The sequence below is a fragment of the Myxine glutinosa genome, chromosome 1, assembly GCF_964187855.1.
Source record: "Myxine glutinosa chromosome 1, kmMyxGlut1.1, whole genome shotgun sequence".
NCBI classification, from domain to species: Eukaryota; Metazoa; Chordata; class Myxini; order Myxiniformes; family Myxinidae; genus Myxine; species Myxine glutinosa.
This window is the reverse complement of record NC_136261.1, coordinates 342,139,312-342,161,881: the sequence shown is the minus strand read 5'-3', so window position 1 is coordinate 342,161,881 and position 22,570 is coordinate 342,139,312. Positions and strand designations below refer to the sequence as shown.

General features: G+C 43.0%; 1 protein-coding gene across 3 annotated transcripts in view; it reads right to left on the bottom strand.

Annotated features, from left to right (window-relative positions):
• The window catches only part of LOC137415575 (clathrin light chain A), a 50,949-nt gene that overhangs the window by 2,834 nt on the left and 25,545 nt on the right, over nt 1-22,570 (bottom strand). The window contains exons 3-7 of one of the 3 annotated variants that reach the window (XM_078769837.1): nt 22,264-22,307; nt 16,418-16,535; nt 14,592-14,703; nt 13,196-13,249; nt 3,375-3,510 (exon numbers count right to left, since the gene is read on the bottom strand). In XM_078769837.1, the coding sequence (XP_078625963.1) occupies nt 3,375-3,510; nt 13,196-13,249; nt 14,592-14,703; nt 16,418-16,535; nt 22,264-22,307 (464 nt within the window). The remainder of the gene's footprint in view (nt 1-3,374; nt 3,511-13,195; nt 13,250-14,591; nt 14,704-16,417; nt 16,536-22,263; nt 22,308-22,570) is intronic. The other 2 variants (XM_078769836.1, XM_078769838.1) reach the window with 2 other exon arrangements.

Sequence of the window (22,570 nt, the reverse complement as noted above, 5' to 3'; positions counted from 1 at the left end):
CACAAAATCCTGCCAAAGCACACCTTACACTACTTCAATCATAAATGCCATATCAACTGCACATGCAAATGTTCTTCCCATTACAAAGAGGAAAAAGGCACTCGAGTTGTTGACCACATCTCGGATTAATGCAACGAGTTGTTTTGAAAAGAAAACTAAAAATGTATTCGTCTTCAAATGGCCTTTGTTAATTTCATGAAATGATGTCTATTGATCAAATCAAATTCTACATCACAATCAATACTCGTCTTTTTAAAAGTTAGAAATTCAGGTGAACATTACCTTGCAGCTTTACCAAGGTTTACAATTCTCCAGTTGAAAATACCACTGGGGAAAAGGGGGCAGGGGGCAATGGAGGCTGCCAAGGTGGAGAGGGTGAAGTGCTGATCTGAGGAAAGGATCAAGCTCAAATGGATGAGGACAGGATACGTAAGGGGACGAAAAAGAATGCCACATTTATGGACGCAAGCAGAACGGGGGATTTGGTGGAGGCAGACATTGTGGTAAATAATTGCCATTTCCCAAATACATTATGCGTCCCGATGCATGTGAAACAGGTTGCTAAGTTTGTTCAAGAACAGTTCAATAACCAGAGTTAAACGTCACACACCCAATCGTGTTTGTTTTTTTTTGTCATCTCACAAGCGTGCTTAAATCGTCAATACGTCGGAGGCAGGAGGTAGTTTGTTTCAAGGTCCTTGGTTCCTCCGTCGACACAAAACTATAAAGTCAAGGCTCATGGAAGAGCTAAAGAAAATAAAGCGGGGCAGATCATCAAAATCCGTTAGGCATTGCTATTTGGGCCCGTAGTTGATGCTCCAACCTCAGGTTCAAAATAACAATTTGTCCATAGCCTGCACACATCCTCACAATTCGAGCAAACGTATATACATTTAACGAACTTGCTCTAAACGAAATTAACGTACGGGTTCCAGAATGAGCCTTGGACAAAAAGATATGACACAAATCCACATCACTGCAGATCATGAAATTATATATAATATATATGTGTGTGTGGGGGAGCATACGCTGGATCAGCACATCGCTGCGTCCTTGGACGACTACTCAACACCACCCCGACACACATCACTGCGTGTGCTACGGAATGGTGTTTTTTTTTTAACGGAGACCGGAGTGCAAATCCTGCCACCAACCTCGTTGAGGACCCAGTACCCTGGTACTCATTTAGCCGACCTCAGAAGGATGACAGGCTGAGTCAACCCCACCTGGTGTTAATTCAACAGCTGACAGGAATTCGAACTTAGGATCCGAGGATCCCAAGCCCACCACCCTAACCGCCACGCCAACACCAGGTACGCAGTAATTATGCAGCTACAGAAGAGATTACAATCATCCCAAAATACTCTGGAAATGTGCATTGTGTAAAAGCACAAAGTAAGAATACTCTTTCTGCATGTCTCAGCAGCTACGAGCCGAGAGACGAGGCTTTACTCCTTTGGCTTGAGTGCTCAAAGGATGATAACGTTCACATCTCTGGACTTGAGCTGCAAAATGTGCAAAAAGTGAAACTCCACCAGCAAAATTCTTATTCCGCTTAAAGCGAAGCGACCAAATCTACAAAAACGTAGTTAGGAGAACTTGTGTTAAATAAAATAGACACCAGAAGTGATTATTGTTTGATAGGGCAAGGCGCAGCTCTGACGTTTGACACTTGGGGACAATGCAGGAAACATGCACACGGTGTTAAATACGAGAGGAGGAAGAAGGGAGGGTAGAGTGGGAGGACGGATACAGAATTGGGGAATCTATTCTTTGGTTGAAAGGAATGCCACACTCAGAAAAATAGCACCGCAAAGCGGGCGTAACCCCTCAGCCCATGCATGGTGAAAGGAAGCATTGATGATAATTTGTTATTTGAAGCGAAGTTGTACACCGAGTAGGAACTGCAAGTAATGAAATTTTCGCCCATGAACCCATTAACCCATCTCACACCCATGAACCTTCCTCTACTCAACCCCAACACGCACTGCAAAAATGGATTTAATCGGACAAGCCGTTCTGCCCGAAATCGACGGAAACCAATTTCAAGATGGCTGCCGTGGAGGCCATATTGAAAATCGCAGCACACCCATTTTCGAAAAGCACCTCCCTCTACTCAACCCCAACTCACACTGCAAAAAGTGATTTAATCGGACAAGCCGTTCTGCTCGAAATTGACAAACCAATTTGGCTGCCGTGGCGGCCATATTGAAAATCGCAGCGCGCCCATTTTCAAAAGGCACCTTCCTCTACCCCCCCCCCTCCCTCTACCCCCCCCCTCCCTCCCTCTACCCCCTCCTCCCTCTACCACCCCCCCCTCCCTCTACCACACACACACACACACACACACACACACACACACACACACACACACACACACACACACACACACACACACACACACACACACACACACACACTTAATCGGACAAGCCGTTCTGCTCGAAATTGACGGAAACCAAAAGTTGATGGAAGCCTGGATGGCTGCCATGGTGGCCATATTGAAAATCGCAGCACGCCCATTTTCGAAAGGAACCTTCCTCAACTCAACCCCAACACCCTGCAAAATGAATTTAATCGGACAAGCCGTTCTGCTCGAAATTGACGGAAACCAATTTCAAGATGGCTGCCGTGGCAGCCATATTGAAAATCGCAGCGCGACCATTTTCGAAAGGAACCTTCCTCTACTCAACCCCAACACTGCAAAAATGGATTTAATCGGACAAGCCATTCTGCTCGAAATCGACGGAAACCAAAAGTTGACGGAAGCCCAGATGGCTGCCGTGGCGGCCATATTGAAAATCGCAGCACGCCCATTTTCGAAAGGAACCTTCCTCGACTTAACCCCAACACACTGCAAAAATGGATTTTATCGGACACGCCGTTCTCCTTGAAATTGACGGAAACCAAAAGTTGACGGACACCCGCCCGCCCGTGACGACAATACCCCTTAGCCCATTGGGCTGAGGGGCGAAAATCACTCATTCAACGAGTTTCAATCGAGAAAATGAGTCATTCTGCCGTTTTGCGTCACTGTGCACCACAATGAGCATTGAGAGAAAAAAAACCAAAAAAAAAAACAGAGAATCGTATGAGGAGATCAGACAAGATTGTAACCAAGCATGGACAATCTCAAGGATACAAGTCCATCTCCAGAGACCTTGATGTTCCTGTGTCCACTGTACTCAAAGTTATCAGGAAGTTTAAGGCCCATGGGACTGTAGCCAACCTCCCTGGACGTGGCCGCAAGAGAAAACTTGATTGAAGATTGCAGCAAAGGATTGGTCAAATGGTGGAGAAAGCCCCTCGATCAACTGCCAAACAAATTCAAGCTGACCTTCAGACACAAAGTACGACAATTTCGTTCAACTCGCACCATCCGTCGCCAACACGATGAAAGGGGGTTCTATGGTAGGCGACCCAGGAGGACCCCACTGCTGAGACAGAAGAAAGCCCAACTGGAGTTTTCTAACACACCTGGACAAGCCAAAATCCTTCTGGGAGAATGTCCTGTGGACAGATGAGACTAAATTAGAGCTTTTTGGTAAAGTACATCATCTCTGTTTACAGAAAACAAAATGAAGCCTTCAAAGAAAAGAACTAGTAGGGTCAATATATGAAAAAAAACTCACCTAACCCCAAGAAAATTGATACAAAAGGTTTTTCAATGGATTCTGGTACCATTGGGCATGCTAAATAACATACTAAAAATCTAGTAACATCTGACTTCCGGAAAGGGGTCATTTTCAAGATGGCGTCCAAGATGGCCGCCGGGAGCTTAAAATGGCCATATCTCAATTATTATTCAACCTAGAAAGGTGGTTTTGGTGTCTAACCCTAGGTTTTAGGGCCCAAGGAATCCAATTGAATCAATAAAATTACCATCAGTTAATTATTTATTGACAAGTCCAAGATGGCATCCCAAGGTGACATCCTGATCCACTAAAATGGCTCTGTCGAATAGTAGTCAACCTAGAGAGATTTTTTCAGTGTGTATACCTAGGTTTAAGGCACCCAGGAAATCATAAAAATTACTTAAATAAGCACAAAGTAATCAGGTAATCCAGTAAGCCAGGTTTACCAGCCCATTAGGCATTTGTTGTCTTATATAGTTAGTCGCTATTCATCGTCATCCTCCGACTCCTCTGGAAGAAACTTGTGGATGTCACATTCTTCAAGTTGGCACGGTCCACAGGCAGTAGTACATGGTAGTCCATATCGTCTACAAGAGCAGCGGAGTGTCTTGCAGGCAGTGGAGCAGTTACAATGAATGACCTTCAAGAGACTGTCTGGAGCAGCGTTCATTCTTGACATAAGTGGGACAAACTGATTATCCTGCAGAAAAATATTATACTTATACTATTATACTGCACTGATTACCCAAATAATATACTTATTCCTTTTGAGATGAAAATTAATTGTTTGTCAGATTTTTCAGTCCCCAAAATATAAAATAGTCTGTCCCTTGCCATAACCTCTCAAGCTTTGTACAAACCTTTGTCTGTAATGATCACTGAATACTGTGGACTGGAGTCACAGGTGGCAGTGGTGTAGACACATTACACTCTTATCTCTAATCTGAAACACACACTTGGTTCATTAGCTGGTGAGTCGGAGGATGACGATGAATAGCGACTAACTGTATAAGACAACAAATGCCTAATGGGCTGGTAAACCTGGCTTACTGGATTACCTGATGACTTTGTGCTTATTTAAGTAATTTTGATGATTTCCTGGGTGCCTTAAACCAAGGTATACACACTGAAAAAATCTCTCTAGGTTGACTACTATTCGACAGAGCCATTTTAGTGGATCAGGATGTCACCTTGGGATGCCATCTTGGACTTGTCAATAAATAATTAACTGATGGTAATTTTATTGATTCAATTGGATTCCTTGGGCCCTAAAACCTAGGGTTAGACACCAAAACCACCTTTCTAGGTTGAATAATAATTGAGATATGGCCATTTTAAGCTCCCGGCGGCCATCTTGGACGCCATCTTGAAAAGGACCCCTTTCCGGAAGTCAGATGTTACTAGATTTTTAGTATGTTATTTAGCATGCCGAATGGTCCCACAATCCATTGAAAAACCTTTTGTATCAATTTTTTTGGGGTTCAACCATATTTTGACCCCTCTAAACACCTTCCCGACAGTCAAACATGGAGGAGGTTCAGTGATGTTTTGGGGTTGCTGTGCTGTCTCTTGCACTGGGTGCGTTGAAATTGTGCATGGCATCATGAAATCAGGAGATTGCCAAGGCATTTTGGAGCACAATGTTCAACCCAGTGTCAGAAAGCTGGGTTTCCGTCGAAGGTCATGGGTCTTGCAGCAGGACAATGACCCCAAACACACTTCAAAAATCTCCCAGGAATGATTCAAGACAAAACTCAGGACTGTTTTGAAGTGACCAACAATGAGTCCAGATCTAAATCCCATTGAACACATGTGGGGAGATCTGAAAACAGCAGTTGGGAGAAGGCACCCTTCAAATCTGGGAGAACTGGAGCAGTTTGCACAAGAAGAGTGGGCAAACTGCCAGTAGAGAGGTGTAGGAAGCTCATTCATGGCTACAGGAAGTGCTTGACTGCAGTTATTTTTTCCAAAGGTTGTGCTGCCAAATATTAAGTCAAGGGTGTCAATAATTTTGTCAATGGCATTTCCTTTTATTTTTTATTTAAAAGGATATATTTAGTACTGAATCAAAAACAAAGGTTCTGTAATAACAACAGTGAAATAAAGAATTGTGGAGACGAAATACTTTTGTCAATTTCAACTTATTTTTCGAGAAAATTATGAGTTATTAGAAAAAAGTGCAAGGGTGCCAATATTTTGGCCACGACTAAGAGCTGATGGTCGGCATTTTTTATTATTATTATTATTATTATTATTTGTGGCAGAAGAAAGAAAATCACACTGGTTTGCATACTGAGATAAGTCGACCCGAGTCATTAACAAGTTGGTACAGTATGGCCTAACAAATGGAATGGCCTGATGAGTCCTTCAAAAACAGAACTAATGTGCAGCAGCCAAATATAGTGATCATAAAGATTGCAGAGGTTACATGTGCAGTGCGCTGACAAGACAATTCCAAACCATGGGAGGCATGCACAACATGCCTTTTTTTTAAATAGCCTTTTAAAAATTTTTTTTGCCTTCTCACCCTCCATTAACAATTTCACGAAGGCCGATTATTCCTGATACGTGAAACACCCTGCAACCCATGCCTACAGAAAACAATCTTTTTGGAATGCCGGCCACATTTTCCATCCAGCAACATTGTAAAAAAAAAAAAAAAAAAAAAAAAAAAAATTATAATAATAATAATAATATCCATGGGTCGATGTTGAAAGTTGTGGCAATCGCTCAAGCATTTGTGGAGTGAGCAAACTTGACAGTGAATAAAGGTGAAAAAGTGAGGGCCTTGGCCAAAGTTCCACAACATGTCGAGGATGGATGTGGATAACCTATTACTAGTTTAGTCTCACTTCACTGATCTTTGGTACAAATTCCTCGACTTCCATGCAAACATTTCTGGCAAAAATCGAAGATTTTTCAAGTACTAGGGCATGCCCGTACTATATATATATCTAAAATTATATCCCCCCCCTCTATTTACATGAAATGGTTTGGTCCATGAAATGTTTTGGTCCATTCGCAACGCCAAAGCGAACGGCGAACGCTTTACATGAAATGGTTTGGTCCATGAAATGTTTTGGTCCATTCGCAACACCAAAGCGAACGGCGAACGGCTTGCGAGTACAGTGACAATCCCCCTCCCTCTATTTACATGAAATGGTTTTAATTAGTTTTAAAACATAGTTTAACGCCAACATATGGCATGCCCGTACCCGTACTATCCGTAATGGCGCACGCTCTCACAGGAGCTCCGGAAGGTCGCATATCGCAGGAAAGCGAAAGAATCGCAAATTAGTTTTAATTAGTTTTAAAACATAGTTTAACGCCAACATAGCGCCAACATAGTTTGCCGACGGGAAATAAATGAATACGCTCTCAAATGTGCCATCCGAGGCAGAGTCTGTTCGCCACGTTCGGCACACGTGATAGCTCGCTGCTCTCTGATTGGTTGAATCGTTTTTTGGACATAGCTCGGTAACTACTTCTGCGATTAATTTAAAACCTTGAAAAGGCACATCCTCGGGTCCCCAGCAATATACCTGGCAAGTTTCAAGTATATCGGACCGGTAGTTGTCGAGAAACAGCGGTCACAGACAAACATACAAACAAACATACACACAGAGATTAGTGGAATTATAGATAGATATTGCTCCGTTGTGTTTGTTATTCTGTCTGTTTGTCTGTGTCACTCGCCAACAGATCACAATTCTAAACCAATAATCATGAAACTTCACCAAGTTGTAGAGGTCGTCACAATTGAGAAGCCCATTGATTTTGAGGTCAAATTTATAAAATCGCCATTTTTCATCGATTGACTTGAAAATTGAAAAGCATTTGTACATCGAGTCACTAAATTGGTAAAACGACTATTTGAGGTCAAAAGGTCAAAGGTCAAACTTCCAAAATCCATTTTCGCCTGAAAAAATCATCAATTTTTATCCGATTGACCCGAGCTTTGATTAAGATCGTCAATTTTAATCTTAATGAAATGGACAATTTGATGTATTCATGGCAAGCCTGGTGTTGGCTTAGCGGTTAGGGTGCCGGCTTGGGATCCTAGGATCCTGGGTTCGAATCCCGGTCGATCGCTGAATTAACGCCAGGGGAGTTGACTCAGCCTGTCATCCTTCTGAGATCGGCAAATTGAGTACCAGCTTGCTGGGATGAATGATCCCGGGGTGTACCCCGGTTTAGAATAGGTACACCGTATCCCTGCGCATCCTAAGAGCGTGACCAAGGGTTGGCGTCAGGAAGGGCATCCGGCCATAAATTAAAAAAAAGCCTCAAAACAGGGAACCATGATTGTCATGGGGCTCGCAAGGCTAACCCCCGCTTTAGAGGGGAAAATGGCCTTAAAACGATCATTCATTCATGGCAAGCTTTTATTTGGGGGGCAGGGGGGGTGGATTTCACAAGTAACGTGCTCTGCATGACGCCTTCTCGTTTTGTGATTTGACAGACAATGCAACAAGTTGTCAAAATTGCAATGCAATGCACAGTTGCTCAATAATTCATTTTCCATTGGTTTGGCCTTTGAGAACGAACAATACAACAATTAAAATAAAATAAAATAAATTACGTTCCAGGTGCTTCTCAATCCCTTATCCCAATTTCTGCCAAAATCAAAGGGCAACTTATTTAACATGTTAAATCCAAATTATTAAACGTGGCAACAATTCAGATTTGGGTGGGTGGGGGGGGGGGGGGGTGTTCGGGGTTGGGGGGTAGTGGAATAAAAATAGAGGGTCACCAATTTGGTGGAGGAGGAGGAAAACTGGGTGAGTGTTGTTTCTCCTGCTCATAATAATTAGTCTATCAAAATATTTGTTGCACAAGCTCCCTTCATGTTTGCAGATCAAATTGAAACAAACATACCAGTTACCCGCCAAGTTTGTAAATAGTCCATTGATTTTGTTTTCAGCCTCTATTCTTGCATTTCGGTGTTGTCTTGAAGTTATGGTCAATACGCTGTTATCTACAGATTCCATACACTTTACCAGCATCCAAGAAGCACGACCGCACAACACACACCAACACACACTCACACCCACACACACACCCACACCTCAAAGTCTATTTCTGTACCCAGGAATTTACAGTTCCACTGCTTTTTAATGATTGGTCGTTAATCAACTAGACGTATCAATTGATTATGTAGACCGAGTCATGGTAGTCACTCAAGGCTATGAACACAATGATGCCGGCAACAGCAGAAAATGCCAAAGACCTCTGATATTATATCTAATTGACAAAATCACAGACTGGTCAAAGTGGAACATGTCTTTCCATCCTGACAAATCTCACACTCACTACGTCTCTCCGAAAAGACAGATTGGACAACCCTCCCATCTACTTTCTCAACAATCCTCTCCAAGAAGTTTTGTCACTCAAGCTTTTGGGTCTCACTATCTGCCATGATCTTTCCTGGGAAAACCACATTTCCAATCGGGCCTCCAAAGCCAGTCGCCGACTGGGCATCCTCTGTCGTGGGAAGTCCTTCCTTGGCACACCTGAGCTCACCACATAAAAAGGCTTTTGTCCGCAGCTCAATGGAATACTGTTCTCCCCTCTGGGCTGGTGCTCCTGCCTCACCTAGCTCGTCTTCACGCTGTTGAAACCAAAGCTTTCAGAATCATTGGAATCTCCCGCGATTAAGCTAACTCCGTGGGCCTTTCACTCACCGCAGGCTGGTTGGTGGTCTTTCTGTCTTCTACCTGTTACAGTTTGTGACCTTTTTCTTCTTCCTTCCCCCATACCCCCCCTGTGAGTTAGACCAAGTGGTTTGGTCCATGTGTATAAAGCCTATGATTGGCTGTGGAGCAGGGAGTGGCCAGGAAGGTGATTCAGAGGGAGTGAGTGGCCATTTTGGAGGAGGGCTTATGGCAGAGTGCTTTTTCGGGGGTTGTGGAGTGTCCAGCTGCAATCTCTCTACCTGAAGGATGACATTGATCGAACTCTTGCTGCCTACTACTGTTGGGCCTGCCTTGGGGCCTACTCGTGGACTTGCCTACTCCTACCCTCTCGTGCTGGGCCTGCACTGGGGCCTACCACTGGACCGCCAGTCCAGTGGTAGGCCCCAACTGCCTCTTGGACCGGCCTACTCTTGGACCGGCCTACTCTTGGACCGGCCTACTCTTGGACCGGCCTACTCTTGAACCGGCCTACTCTTGACTGGCCTACTCTTGACTGGCCTATTCGGGTTTTTCCCTCTCTTCTCCCTTCTTTGTTTGATGTGTAGGAAGAGATTTTCGTGTGATAATCCATAAATAAAGACAGCGTGATTGAAGGCTTGGCTTGGTGTGCTTCAGGCCGTAACATACCGACTCCTCTCTGGCCTTGCTCCCCCAGCTCTGTCTGTGCTCTGTCCCGCAAATATTCCGACAGGTCACACAAGATCTGCCAGCAACCGTCTTATGGTTAAACTGCCAAAATCAAGACTCTATTCACCTTCACTATTCCTCTTTTCTCCCGCCACTTGAACAAACTCCCACACTCTTCAATCCCACTCCTCCCTCCAGGTCTTCAAAACAGCTGTTCACCACCATCTCTTATCTTCCCCCATCCAAAACCTTGATCTTTTCTACGCCCATTAATTCACCCCAGAGCCACTTTTTTTTTTAAATAGACTTCTTTCCTGGAAGTCCAAGAAGTATCCATGTGTTTTATGCCACTCCCACCCCCCACCCACCCCCTTCGCATGCCTCCTCTCCCCCAAACGCCCTCTCCCTCCCACAGATCTCCCGATATCTGTTCTCTACTGTTGTACTTGTGTGCTTCCTCCTCTCTCCTAATCTTGTCTCCCGCTTCCTTTATCATATGTTTTATGTCAGTTTTTTTTTTGTTTTTTTTTGTGATTAATGTTAGCTCTTACACGAGCCTTGATCCCTTATAGAAAAAAAAAAGCGTAATTATTTCCTTTCAGCCAATCACCCAACTGTCGGCTTTACGTTTGTGCCAAATTAAGCCTCGATCAATCGGCTTAGCAGTGAGGAATTACATCAAGGTGTTAATCTACGTAATATGGAATCACACCAGCCAAGTACAGCCAACACCTCAGAGGCAGTGCTTTGTTTGCTCATTTATGGACTCACTGGCATTACCAACTTGCTCTTTTTGCAATTGGGTATTCAACCGACATTTCCAATCTTGCTTAGTATAAATTAAACAAAACCTCATCACTATCAGCAGGCAAACCGCCATATTGGTAAATCACACGACGCCTTCCTCATAAGAGGTTGTTAGCTTTATAACACTAGCATGGATCGGCTCACTATGCTCGCCTCACCACACGTCACTACTGGGGCACAGGCTTGTTAGCGCGAGACTGTGCATGACACCATAATATGTAAGATCAAGTCATTGAAACAGACCGTGCCTCACCATTCTAAATTCTCTCGAATAAAATTTGCTTCCGGATTGGTGTCTGGGGAGGGGGTGGGGGACGATATCCCAAGTCACAAAACCCCTTGAGGAGTGGGGGGGGGGGGGCATTGTTTTGTAATAACATTATGCTATAATCATTGGTGTTATTACTTTTGTTATTAAAGGCAGCCTTGGGGAAAACACCATGAAAACCGCCACAAAAGCGGCAGGAAAGAGTTTTAAGAAAGGTCATCATACGTTTGTGGTTTACAATTTTTTTATACTTTTTTTTTTTTTACTTCCGGTAAAGGCTTTTCACAGCATGGTATAACCCTTTGGGATGTGTGGGGGTTGGAAGAAGTTAAATCGCTGCAACCTCTGCCGTGTGTCAATCTCCCTGTCAGGTTTGGTTGCGAATGGATGACAAGTGACCGAATGCAACTAGTCCGACAGACACCAAATTGCGTATTTAGCACGATTACCATGCATTTTAGGTGGCAGAAATGATTTTCCCAACTTCGTTTTTGGAGGGAGAAGGGAGTGGGCAGAGCATGGTCACCAAAAACGTTGCCCAACTCAAATACGTTTTAACAGAGTTGAAAACTATGCTTGCAACCAATCAAATTACTTGATGGGGTCAAATAGCATGAGTGGCAATGTCAATACATCCTGTGAAATTATTTTTGGAGTGGGTGGGGTTGGGTGGATGTGACTAGACATGGTTCGAGCTGACCTGGTGCCAAACTAAAGCTCACTGGTTGAAAATGTACATTTAATTTGCTCAACATCATTGCCCCTCTCATTAACAAGCGTCAGCAAATTTTGAATAGTCAGACAAAATGACACCCTCCCAAAACTGTGATCCTTACTATAATTCAGACTGGTCTTCGTTTGTCACACTACTCCTCCTACAGTTTGGGCCCGATTACATACAAACTTGCTACATCGATCAGCACGACCCCAATTCGTGTATTGGAGCGTTTCCAACTCTGCTGGTGGTCTTGGGAGTGGTGGGGAGGAAAGCAAGTTCTCTATGTAAATGTGTATCGTGCAGCATGGTTCCAGATGGGAGAGGGTATTAAAAGTCCCCACCCTGTACAATACAGTATTCCTGTCACCACATTTTCCATCCAGTGCAAGTGTTTTGAACTAAAAACAAACAACAACAGGCATTTTAAGGCCATTTTCCCTGCTAGAGCGGGGGTTAGCCTTGCGGTCCCCACAACAATCTTCTCCATCTTGCCCTATTTTCTGCGTCTCTCCTTGTTAACCCCCTTGCCCGCATTTCTTCTTCCACCATCTTTAGCCAAGTCTTTCTCGGTCTTCCCCATCCTCTACTTCCTTCTTCATTCATTTCCATCATTCTTCTCAACCAGTCACTTTCATCCTTCCTCAACACATGACCAAACCATCTCAACCTGTTCCTCTTCACAGCATCAATCACAGGCTCTATTCCCATCATTTTTCGCAATTCATCATTTGTCTTCCTCTCTCTCAACGACACTCCGCACATCCATCGAACCATTCGCATTTCCACCCTTTCCAGCCTTTGTTGCTGCTCTTCGTTCATGACCCATGTCTCGCTCCCATAAATCATAACACTTCTCACACATGCAGCATACATCTTTTCCTTCAGCTTCAACGACACTCCCCTAATCGTCAGCACGCCACTCAGTTCCCGAAACTTCTTCCATGCACATCTCACTCTAGCAATCGTTGCCGAGTCTGATCCACCTTCTCCATTCAGCATGTCTCCGAGGTAGCAAAAAGGGGGGGGCAGTTTTGAACTAAAAGCAGTAGGTGTGTATTTGCTTCATGCAAGTAACCCGGATTATTTGTTTGTTTTATTGCAGGGAGCGATTGAGGAAGCCGTCAGTTGCCTGTACACTGCCCAAATAAAGGTACTTATCCGAAAAACATGTTACATATTTGGAAAAAGATCGCCCATTGGGTGGGTACTCCGCCAGTATTCATAAAATGGAAAACTCTGCAAACAAGGAAATTGCTCACATCCTCGTTATGGATGAGATTTACCCACATGTTGCAGTGTCACATCGAACTACAATTAATACCTAGACCTAGACCAAGACCAAGCCACTCCACCCCACAGTCTAAAACGGTGCATGGCCAGGGTATGCCCAAGGCAGACCTGGTTAAGCCAGCAAGCCCACCACCTGGGAATGAAAGGCACCTACATGTAGCCAATCATATCAGCGTTCTGCTGCTTGTAGAAAGCCCCATCGGCCACTCTAGGCAATGAGGGGACAGTGGTAGAGAGCACAGGAGGAACGTCGTCCATGGCAGCCAAAGGATGAGGTAAGGGAACAGAGGAGAGGTAGTTAGCTCAACAGCCAGGCAAGGTTAAACAAACAGTGGAGACCATGGAACACATTGGAAAATCATGTGCAGTGTACTTATCTGCCATCTTTGTCAAATGGAGCGAAGGGTAGGCCAAATCCTGAACAAGTCATAAATGTGGCTTTTCTAGCAAGAAGCTGCACAAGAAATAGCTAAATACAAGGATTAAAGAAAAGGAAAGGAAAAAAAAAAAAGAAAGGAAAAGGAGAAAGGCAGGAAAGTGTAGCAATAAACAATGAAGTATTCCCTCAGTGTGAAGTGGTCACAGCATCCTTAAAGTAGACCCATGCCCGAGACACCATAAAAGAGGAAGTAAAATAAAAACATGCAGAAAGTTTGAGCAACAACCTTGAGAAAGCTGCATGCACAGGCCTGCAGCATGGTACAAGTGCAAGAAGGAAAGAGAAAAAAAGCCAGGCCCAAATTGCAAAAGAGCATCCCCAACAACACATCAATGAAGATGTTGAACTCGAAACAAAACTAGGCAGTACAACTAAAATGGGGAAAAAAATGTTTTATACTTTATCTTAACTCCAACACTCCTCCCTCCCATGCTACGCATGGCCACATAACAATGGAGAACATTGCAGATAAACTCAAAAATATTTTATTCCTCTGCACGATGTTTGCTTTGTCACAAGCAAAGAATTATAAAACTGGAAATTACATTTTTCAGAGCAATAGGCAAACTGGGCTGGCAGGATTGCCCAGAGGGAGGCACAATTGCCTTAAAGTGGTCAGCCTAGGTTAGAATCCCGACCCAGCTATAAACTGCCATCCTGGTGCTTCACAGTCAGGGTGATTCATCAACGTGTGCTGTCCCTCGGATGGATGTCAAACAGGGTAGCCCGTCTACCAGCATTAGTTGGTGGGATTTAAAGAGCCCACTGTCCTTCACGGAGAGCAATTGAGCCATTAGCGGTACCCAGAACAAATTACAAATTTCTTCCCCAACTACTGCTGTGAAGACAATTGCAAACCACCGAGTATAACTCTCGTTTAGAAACCAGAAATAGCCAAACAAGACCAAGCAACGTCAAATTGCTTTCACAGTGACGGAAACATGCGATACAGCTATGAAATTCAGGCATGGTACACATCATGGAAGCCTAAAACTCAAACAAGTGTTCGGGGGAAAAAAGCGTGAATAATTACAGGAAATCAAAATGAATTCTGCAAAATTATCGAAATGGACAAATTGCATCACAAATAAAACGTGCAAAAAGGCCTCACCGATTGTTCTTCCTGGTTTTCTCCAGTTGCTCACTTTGACGAACATACCATTCTTCCAACTCGTGGCGTGCCTTTTCCCGCCATTCTCCCTCCAATTTGCGTGACGTAACATCTGCACAATAATTTATTTTTTATCAAACATCATGCAAGCTTCACAAAGACGCCAATATCACTATAAGCTACAGTCACGTGAAAAAGTAAGTACACCCCATGTAAACTTTTGACTTTTTCAACATATTTCAACATACAGCTATTTGATCTTCATTTCAACAATATTGATAGATAAAGGTGATATAATATAACAAATATCATGAAACATTTACATTTTGTAGTCCATTGTATAATTTAGATAAACATAAATGCAAATTTCGCATGTGGGAAAAGTAAGTACACCCTTGGCTCTAATAGGTGGTATTGCCCCCTTTGGCAGAAACAACCTCAAGTAGGCGTTTCTTATAACTGTCTACCTGTCTCTGACATCGACTCGGAGAAATTTTTGCCCACTCCTCCATGCAGAATTATTTCAGCTGTGCGATGTTTGAGGGGTTTCTTGCATACACAGCTCGTTTCAAATCCCCCCACAACATCTCGATGGGATTTAGATCCAGGCTATGACTTGGCCATTACAGAACCCACCATTTCTTTCTTTTCAGCCATTCCTTGGTGGATTTACTGGTATATTTAGGGTCATTGTCATGTTGCAAGGTCCACCTTCGGTTGAGCTTGAACTCTGACAGATGGCCTCACATTATCCTCAAGCACCCTCTGGTGCAATGAAGAATTCATAGTGGATTCTATGATGGTGAGCTGCCCAGGCCTTGATGCAGCAAAGCTGCCCCAAACCATAATATTTCCACCACCATGCTTTACAGTTAGTATTTGGTTCTTGTGGTCAAATGCTGTCTTCGGTTTTCGCCAAACATGTCTTCTGGTACTGTGGCCAAATAGCCCTACCTTTGACTCATCTGTCCAGAGCACATTGTTCCAGAAGTGCTGGTCTTTGCCGAGGTGTTCATTGGCAAACATTAGTCTTGCCCTGATGTTCTTTCTGGACAGCAAAGGTTTCCTCCTGGCACACCTCCCATGTAGATCAAATTTGTGCAGCCTCTTTCTAATGGTAGACTCGTGCACTTTGACATCAACAGTGGCAAGAGCTACCTGTAGGTCCCGTGATGATATTCTGGAGTTCTTAGAGACCTTTCAGCATCTTGCGGTCTGCTCTCGGGCTGAACTTGCTAGGGCGGCCTGGCCTGAACAAGTTGGCAGTTGTTTGGAATCTTCTGCACTTGTAGATGATCTTCCGGACAGTCGAATGATTGATTTCAAATTGTTTGGAGATTTTTTTAAATCCCTTCCCAGACTCGTCGGCATCTATAACCTTCTTTCTGAAGGCCTCAGAGAGCTCTTTTGATCTAGACATGTAATGGTGACGCCGCACACTTCAACAACAAAGAGCAAACCAAACTAAATGTCTGAGGTTTAAATAAGACAGGATCCTCCAAGATCCTCTCTAACGATGTTCTAATCATTTGCACCTGAGCTGGTGCACCTGATTCTAATTTTAGGTATTTGAAGTTGTGATAAATGTAGGGGTGTACTTACTTTTTCCACATGCGAAATTTGCATTTATGCTCATTTAATTTATACGATGGACTACAAAATGTAAATGTTTAATGATATTTGTTATATTATATCACCTTTATCTGTCAATATTGTTGAAATGAAGATCAAATTGCTGTATGTTGAAATATGTTGAAAAAGTCAAAACTTTACATGGGGTGTACTTACTTTTTCACGTGACTGTACGTTCCTCATTCCAGTCATACCCATTTCCTCGAGGCGTTCTGTCTGATCCTCCCGCCAGCGTCGTAGGCTCTCTGGCTCTGCACTCAGCTTGTCTGCCTGAGCAACTGCAGCAAAGCCATCTGAGGGACCATTTGCTTCCTGCAACAGCATAACCAAATAAGAATTGGCAGCCTTCACTCGACAAGCTTGAATCACATGCATGAAAATTATGGCCCAAAAGTCTGAATATCCTTGCTAAAAGCATGGGGTGCAGCATATCCTGGACAATGTACAACTCATTCCCATTATCAAACATTATGAATGTTTCACAAGGGTGCCCATAATAGTTTGTTCTTACTTCCAAACTTGGACTCGAGGGATATTGTCAGTGGCTTGGTTGCCCAGAAATGGAACGACTTCCGCTTCCGGTTCCTCCAGCGAGGAAGCATCCTTCGAGCTCTCCACGTCAAAGTTAAGTATTTTCCCATTCGTGACTGTCAAATTTCCACTGGTTATTTTACTGTGTATGTGTTAGTGTTTCTAGTTAAGTCTTTGTTCTGTAATGTATGCAAACTTGTGTGTAATTAGTCGTTTTTTTTTGTTCGCACCACGTGCGCGGCCTGGCCCCGAGGCTTCACCGACCCCCTCCTCCAAAAAAAAAAAATTAAATCTCTTACAGTTCTTCCTTTCTACATTCTCTGAACTCACCTTCACTCCACCCCTCTATCGTTTTCAAATGGATCTTTGACTTTAAAATCACAATAAACCCGATTTGTAATAAATGTTCATTTGTCATTAATCATCCACTTTCGAAACCACCTTCTCCTCCTCCTCCTCCAAACACCTCACTGTGCCTCATCCCATCACCATAAAACCTTTTGTCCTCCTCATCCTTCCCTTTCTCCGAGTTCTTCTGCAATCTGACACACGAACAGCTCTTCCGACCTCCCCCTCACCCCTCATCTTACGCTACCCCCTCCCCTCCCTTGTCCTGCACCCGATGCTCCCCCTCCCTCTTAATGGTATGGACCTCAAACATCCGGAGCCTGCACTCAAACCTGATTGATCTCCCCATACAGGTTGCTTCTGACAAACCAGACTTGATCTGCTTAACATAAACTTTCCTCCTTCATGATGTCTCCGATTCTTTAATATCTCTCCCGGTATGACAGACCTGAGCCTCGTCCTGGAGGTGGGGTTTTTTTTTTGTTTTTTTTTGTATACAAGATCGAGGCTTGTGAAAGAGCGAACATTAATCACACACAAAGACAAACCGACACATAAAACATTTCACATCGGGAGCGGTAGACAAGATGGGGAGAGAGGGGGAAGGACACAAACACAACATTTGAGAGCAGGGACCGAGAGACATGGAGACATCGAGAGATCTGAGAGAGGGCGAGGGCTTTGGGGGGGGGGGGCATGGGAAGGGGGCGGTGGGAGAGGTATAAAACATATGGACACTGCCAGGACTTCCAGGAAAGAAGTTGGAATTTCAAACAAGGTGGATCTGGGGTGAATTAGCGGGGGTAGAAAAGATCAAGGTTTTGGATGGGGGAAGATAAGAGATGGTGGTGAACAGCTGTTTTAAAGACCTGGAGGGAGGAGTGGGATTGAAGGGAGTGAGGGAGTTTGTTCCAGAGGCGGGAGAAAAGAGGAATGAAAGAGTGAAGGTGAGCAGAGAGCCGAGATTTCGGCAGTTTAACCATCAGAGGGTTGCTGGCAGATCTTGTGCGACCTGTAGGAATATTTGGGGGACAGAGCACAGAGAGAGCTGGGGGTGCAAGGCCGGAGAGGAGTCGGTAGAAGATAGAAAGACCACCTACCTGCCTGCGGTGAGTGAGTGAAAGGCCCTCAGAGATAGCTTCATCGCGGGAGATTCCAATAATTCTGAAAGCTTTGGTTTCAACAGCGTGAAGCCGAGCTAGGTGTGAGGCAGGAGCACCGGCCCATAGGGGAGAACAGTATTCCATTGAGCTGCGGATGAAAGCCTTGTATGTGGTGAGGAGCTCAGGTGTGCCGAGGAAGGACTTCGCACGACGGAGGATGCCCAGTCGGCGACTGGCTTTGGAGGCCAGCTTGGAAATGTGGTTTTCCCAAGAAAGATCATGGCAGATAGTGAGACCCAAAATCTTGAGCGACAGAACTTCTTGGAGAGGATTGTTGAGAAAGTAGATGGGAGGGTTGTCCAGTCGATCTTTTCGGAGAGACATAGTAAGAGTGTGAGATTTGTCAGGATTGAAAGACATGTTCCACTTGTTTGACCAGTCTGTGATTTTGTCCAGGTCTTCAGAGAGTGAGGAGGCAGCAGACTGCCGATCTGAGGGAAGAGGGTTGCTATCTTTATCAAAAACTCTCTTCCTCACTCTCCCTGCACGGCTTGATCTCAGATCATCAATTTGGATTCAGACCAGGTCATTCTACTCTGGATATGCTGCTTCTGCTGTCTAAACAACAGATGGAGGTCCTCAAAGCCAGAAAGGAAATCAGAGCTGTCTCCCTTGACATATCGCATGCCTTCAATACGGTATGGCACCCCGCCCTGCTCACCAAACTCTACTCCTATGGTATCCATGGAAACCTCCACGCATGGCTTGTAGACTTCCTCTCTCGTCACAGTCAAAGTGTGGCCCTCAATGGAATTTTCTCATCTCCCCTTCCTGTTCAAGCTGGAGTTCCTCAAGTCAGTATTCTTGGCCCGGTGCTTTTTCTGGTCTTCATTAACGATCTCTCCAACTCTGGAAAATCCTCTCCATCTCTTTGCTGATGACTCCACTCTCTGCCGCTCCACATCTCAAACCTCAGATCGGCAGGCAGCAGCCTCTTCACTCTCTACAGACCTGGTCAAAATCACAAACTGGTCAACCAAATGGAAAATGTCTTTCAATTCTGACAAATCTCACACTCACTTTGTCCCTCTGAAAAGACCTCCTAAACAACCCTCCCATCTACTTTCTGAAAAAAACCTCTTGAATTTCTGCCACTCAAGCTTTTGGATCTCACTATCTGCCATGATCTTTCCTGGTAAAACCACATTTCCAAGCTGGCCTCCAAAGCTAGTTGCCGACTGGGCATCCTCCGTCGTGCGAAGTCCTTTCTGGGCACTTCTGAGCTCCTCACCACAAACAAAGCTTTCATCCGCAGCTCAATGGAATGCGGCTCTCCCCTCTGGGCTGGTGCTCCTGCCTCACACATAGCTCAGCTTCACGAGATTTAAACCAAAGCATTCAGAATCATTGGTATCTCTCGTGATGAAGCTGATTCTAAGGGCCTCTCTCACCACAGGCAGGTTGGTGGTCTGTCTTCTACAGACTCCTCTCCGGCCTTGCTCCGCCTGCTCTCTGTGCTCTGTCCCCCAAATATTCCGACATGTCGCACAAGATCTGCCAGCAACCCTCTTCTGGTGAAACTGCCAAAATCAAGACTCTGCTCACCTTCTCTTTCATTTCTCTTTTCTCCCACCTCTGGAACAAACTCCAACTTTAAAACAGCTGTTCACCACCATCTCTCATCTTTCCCCATCCAAAACCTTGATCTTTTCTACCCACATTAAAACACCCCACCTCTTTCAAATCCCCCTCTTTCAATCCCCAACTTCTTTCCTGAAATTCCTAGTCATGTTAATTTGCTTATACCATGCACTCCTCCCTCCTCCCCCAGCCCTCCCCCTTGGGTGGTATGAGGAATAGATCTGTGTAATACGAAACCTAAATCTTGAACAGTTTAGAGATGGTTTCCATGGCAACATAATTCAACCAACCACCGCTGTGATTTAATCAGGTTAAGAAAACGTCACGAGGAATCGATATCAGTAATACGCAAGCTAAATGGTCAACGGTTTTTGAAATATCAAGTACACAAAAGTACATGGACAGATTATTAATTGGTCGATTGGAGTTCATTCGCGTGGCGGGAGACGAATTAAATAAATAAATATAGTATTCCTCAAACACCTCACTCTTGAGATAGGACATGTGCTGGGTTTGCGAGCAGAAAATTTAATTGGTCGAGATGATGTAAAATGCCGTAATATTTTGTCCAAGTACTGTAAACGGAAGTGTTTTGAAAGCGCCAAAAAAAACAATTTGCGTTCTCAAGTCTTCACGTATATAATTGAATTGAAATATGAATAAAGATTTTATAGGTTGGAGGGAACAACTTTGGAGGTTTACCGCCGTTTATGCAGCAACATATTTATTTTGTAATAATTTTTTTTTTTTTTTTCATTTACACCACTTATTCAACACGTTACATTAATTCTTCGTGCCCTCTATGATGTCCCTAAAAACAGCAAGTTTATTGTTTGGAATGATCTTGAATTTTGTTATAAGGCCAGACAGACTAAAATTTAAAAAATTAATAAAATAACCTAATTCCTCTGTGCATGTGCGATCAAGACAAGATTCCATAAAATTGTCCAAATTGCAAGTTCATAATAAAGTTGTTCCTCTATCATATACGAAATGTGGAGACAGACAAGGTGAGCCAGTTGTGTGCACACGCACACGCGCACACGGGGGGGGGGGGGGGGGGGGAGGCTTTTTATCTGTCACTGCTGTGCCTGTGGACAAAGCTCAACATGCAGTGAGGTGTAGCATGGTTCAGCAAATCGGGCAGGCTTTTATCTGTGCATGTGGACACGTCTCGACACGGGAGGAGGGGAGTGAGCGGAGAAAGGTGAGCGTGCGCATACAAATTCCTGACATAACTACTGCTAGGAAGGCAATGGCAAACCACCCAGTATAAACCTTCAACAGCCTTGGCAGCACCAATGCTCTGCAACAGTACATAGTATTATATGGTTCAACAGAATGAATATATACTGTATATAAAATAGATAAAGTATATAAAATATATGAAACAGAAAACCAAATACTGCATTGGAGGCATCAGAAGGAACCAGAAGAAGTAAAGGGCAAAGATAGAGTGATCAGGAGGAACCTGGATAGGATTCGAGTTTCAGCTGCGACTACTCCTACCCTCAAACCCATCCAAGCGCAGCCAAGTGAACCTTCCAGAAAACATTCTGCAAGAATTCACTTCTCCGAAGACAGATAGATTGATAAAGAGAGAAATAAAGAAGAAGCAAGAATTAGAATGAAAAAAGAGAAATATGAAAAAGTAGAAAAATATGAAAAAGTAGAAAAATGTGAAAGGAACAAAGATGTTGGGAAGAACCCAGATATATTTCAGCAGTTCTTCCTCAGTCAAAAACGCAGCAACAGTTACAAGGTTACCAGAGGTCCATCAATGGGGAAGCACAGTCCACACCATCAGGATATGGTATAAAATATATATGTATAAAATATAAAAAATATACAATACAATATATATAAAATATATAAAATATATAAAATATATAATATATATAAAATATATAATATATATAAAATATATAAAATATATAAAATATAAAAAATATACAATACAATATATATAAAATATATAAAATATATAAAATATATAATATATATAAAATATATAATATATATAAAATATATATAAAATATATAAAATATATAAAATATATAATATATATCAAATATATAATATATATCAAATATACATAATATAATATATATCAAATATATAAAATATATAAAATATACAATACAATATATATAAAATATATAAAATATATAATATATAAAATATATAATATATATAAAATATATATAAAATATATAAAATATATAATATATATCAAATATATAATATATATCAAATATACATAATATAATATATATCAAATATATATCAAATATATAAAATATGTGCACACCTGTAGGCCAACCCCCGTTCTTGCAGGGAAAATGGTCTTGAAATGCCTGTTGTGTTGTTGTGTGTTGTATAATCACAAAAAAAGAAAAGATGAACAAAATCTCACCTTGTAAATATCTCCGTTCAACTCACCAATTGGCCCAGAAAAGTCTATAAAGCAGCAACAGACAAATGAAATGTTTCAAATTAGATAGACTTTTATATTAGAAAATATACACATCACAAGACTAACCCAAACTACAGCACAATGCCAGAAAGAGTACCATATGAGAGAAAACCTATTGGAGTTGGTGTGGTGAACAGGGATTATATAAAAATGAGTAAAGGAAGCTGTAATTGAAGTAAAGCTGATGGGAGGGAAAATATCATGAAAATTTTAATCAGAACAACAAGAGTTAATGAGTTTGCAGTCA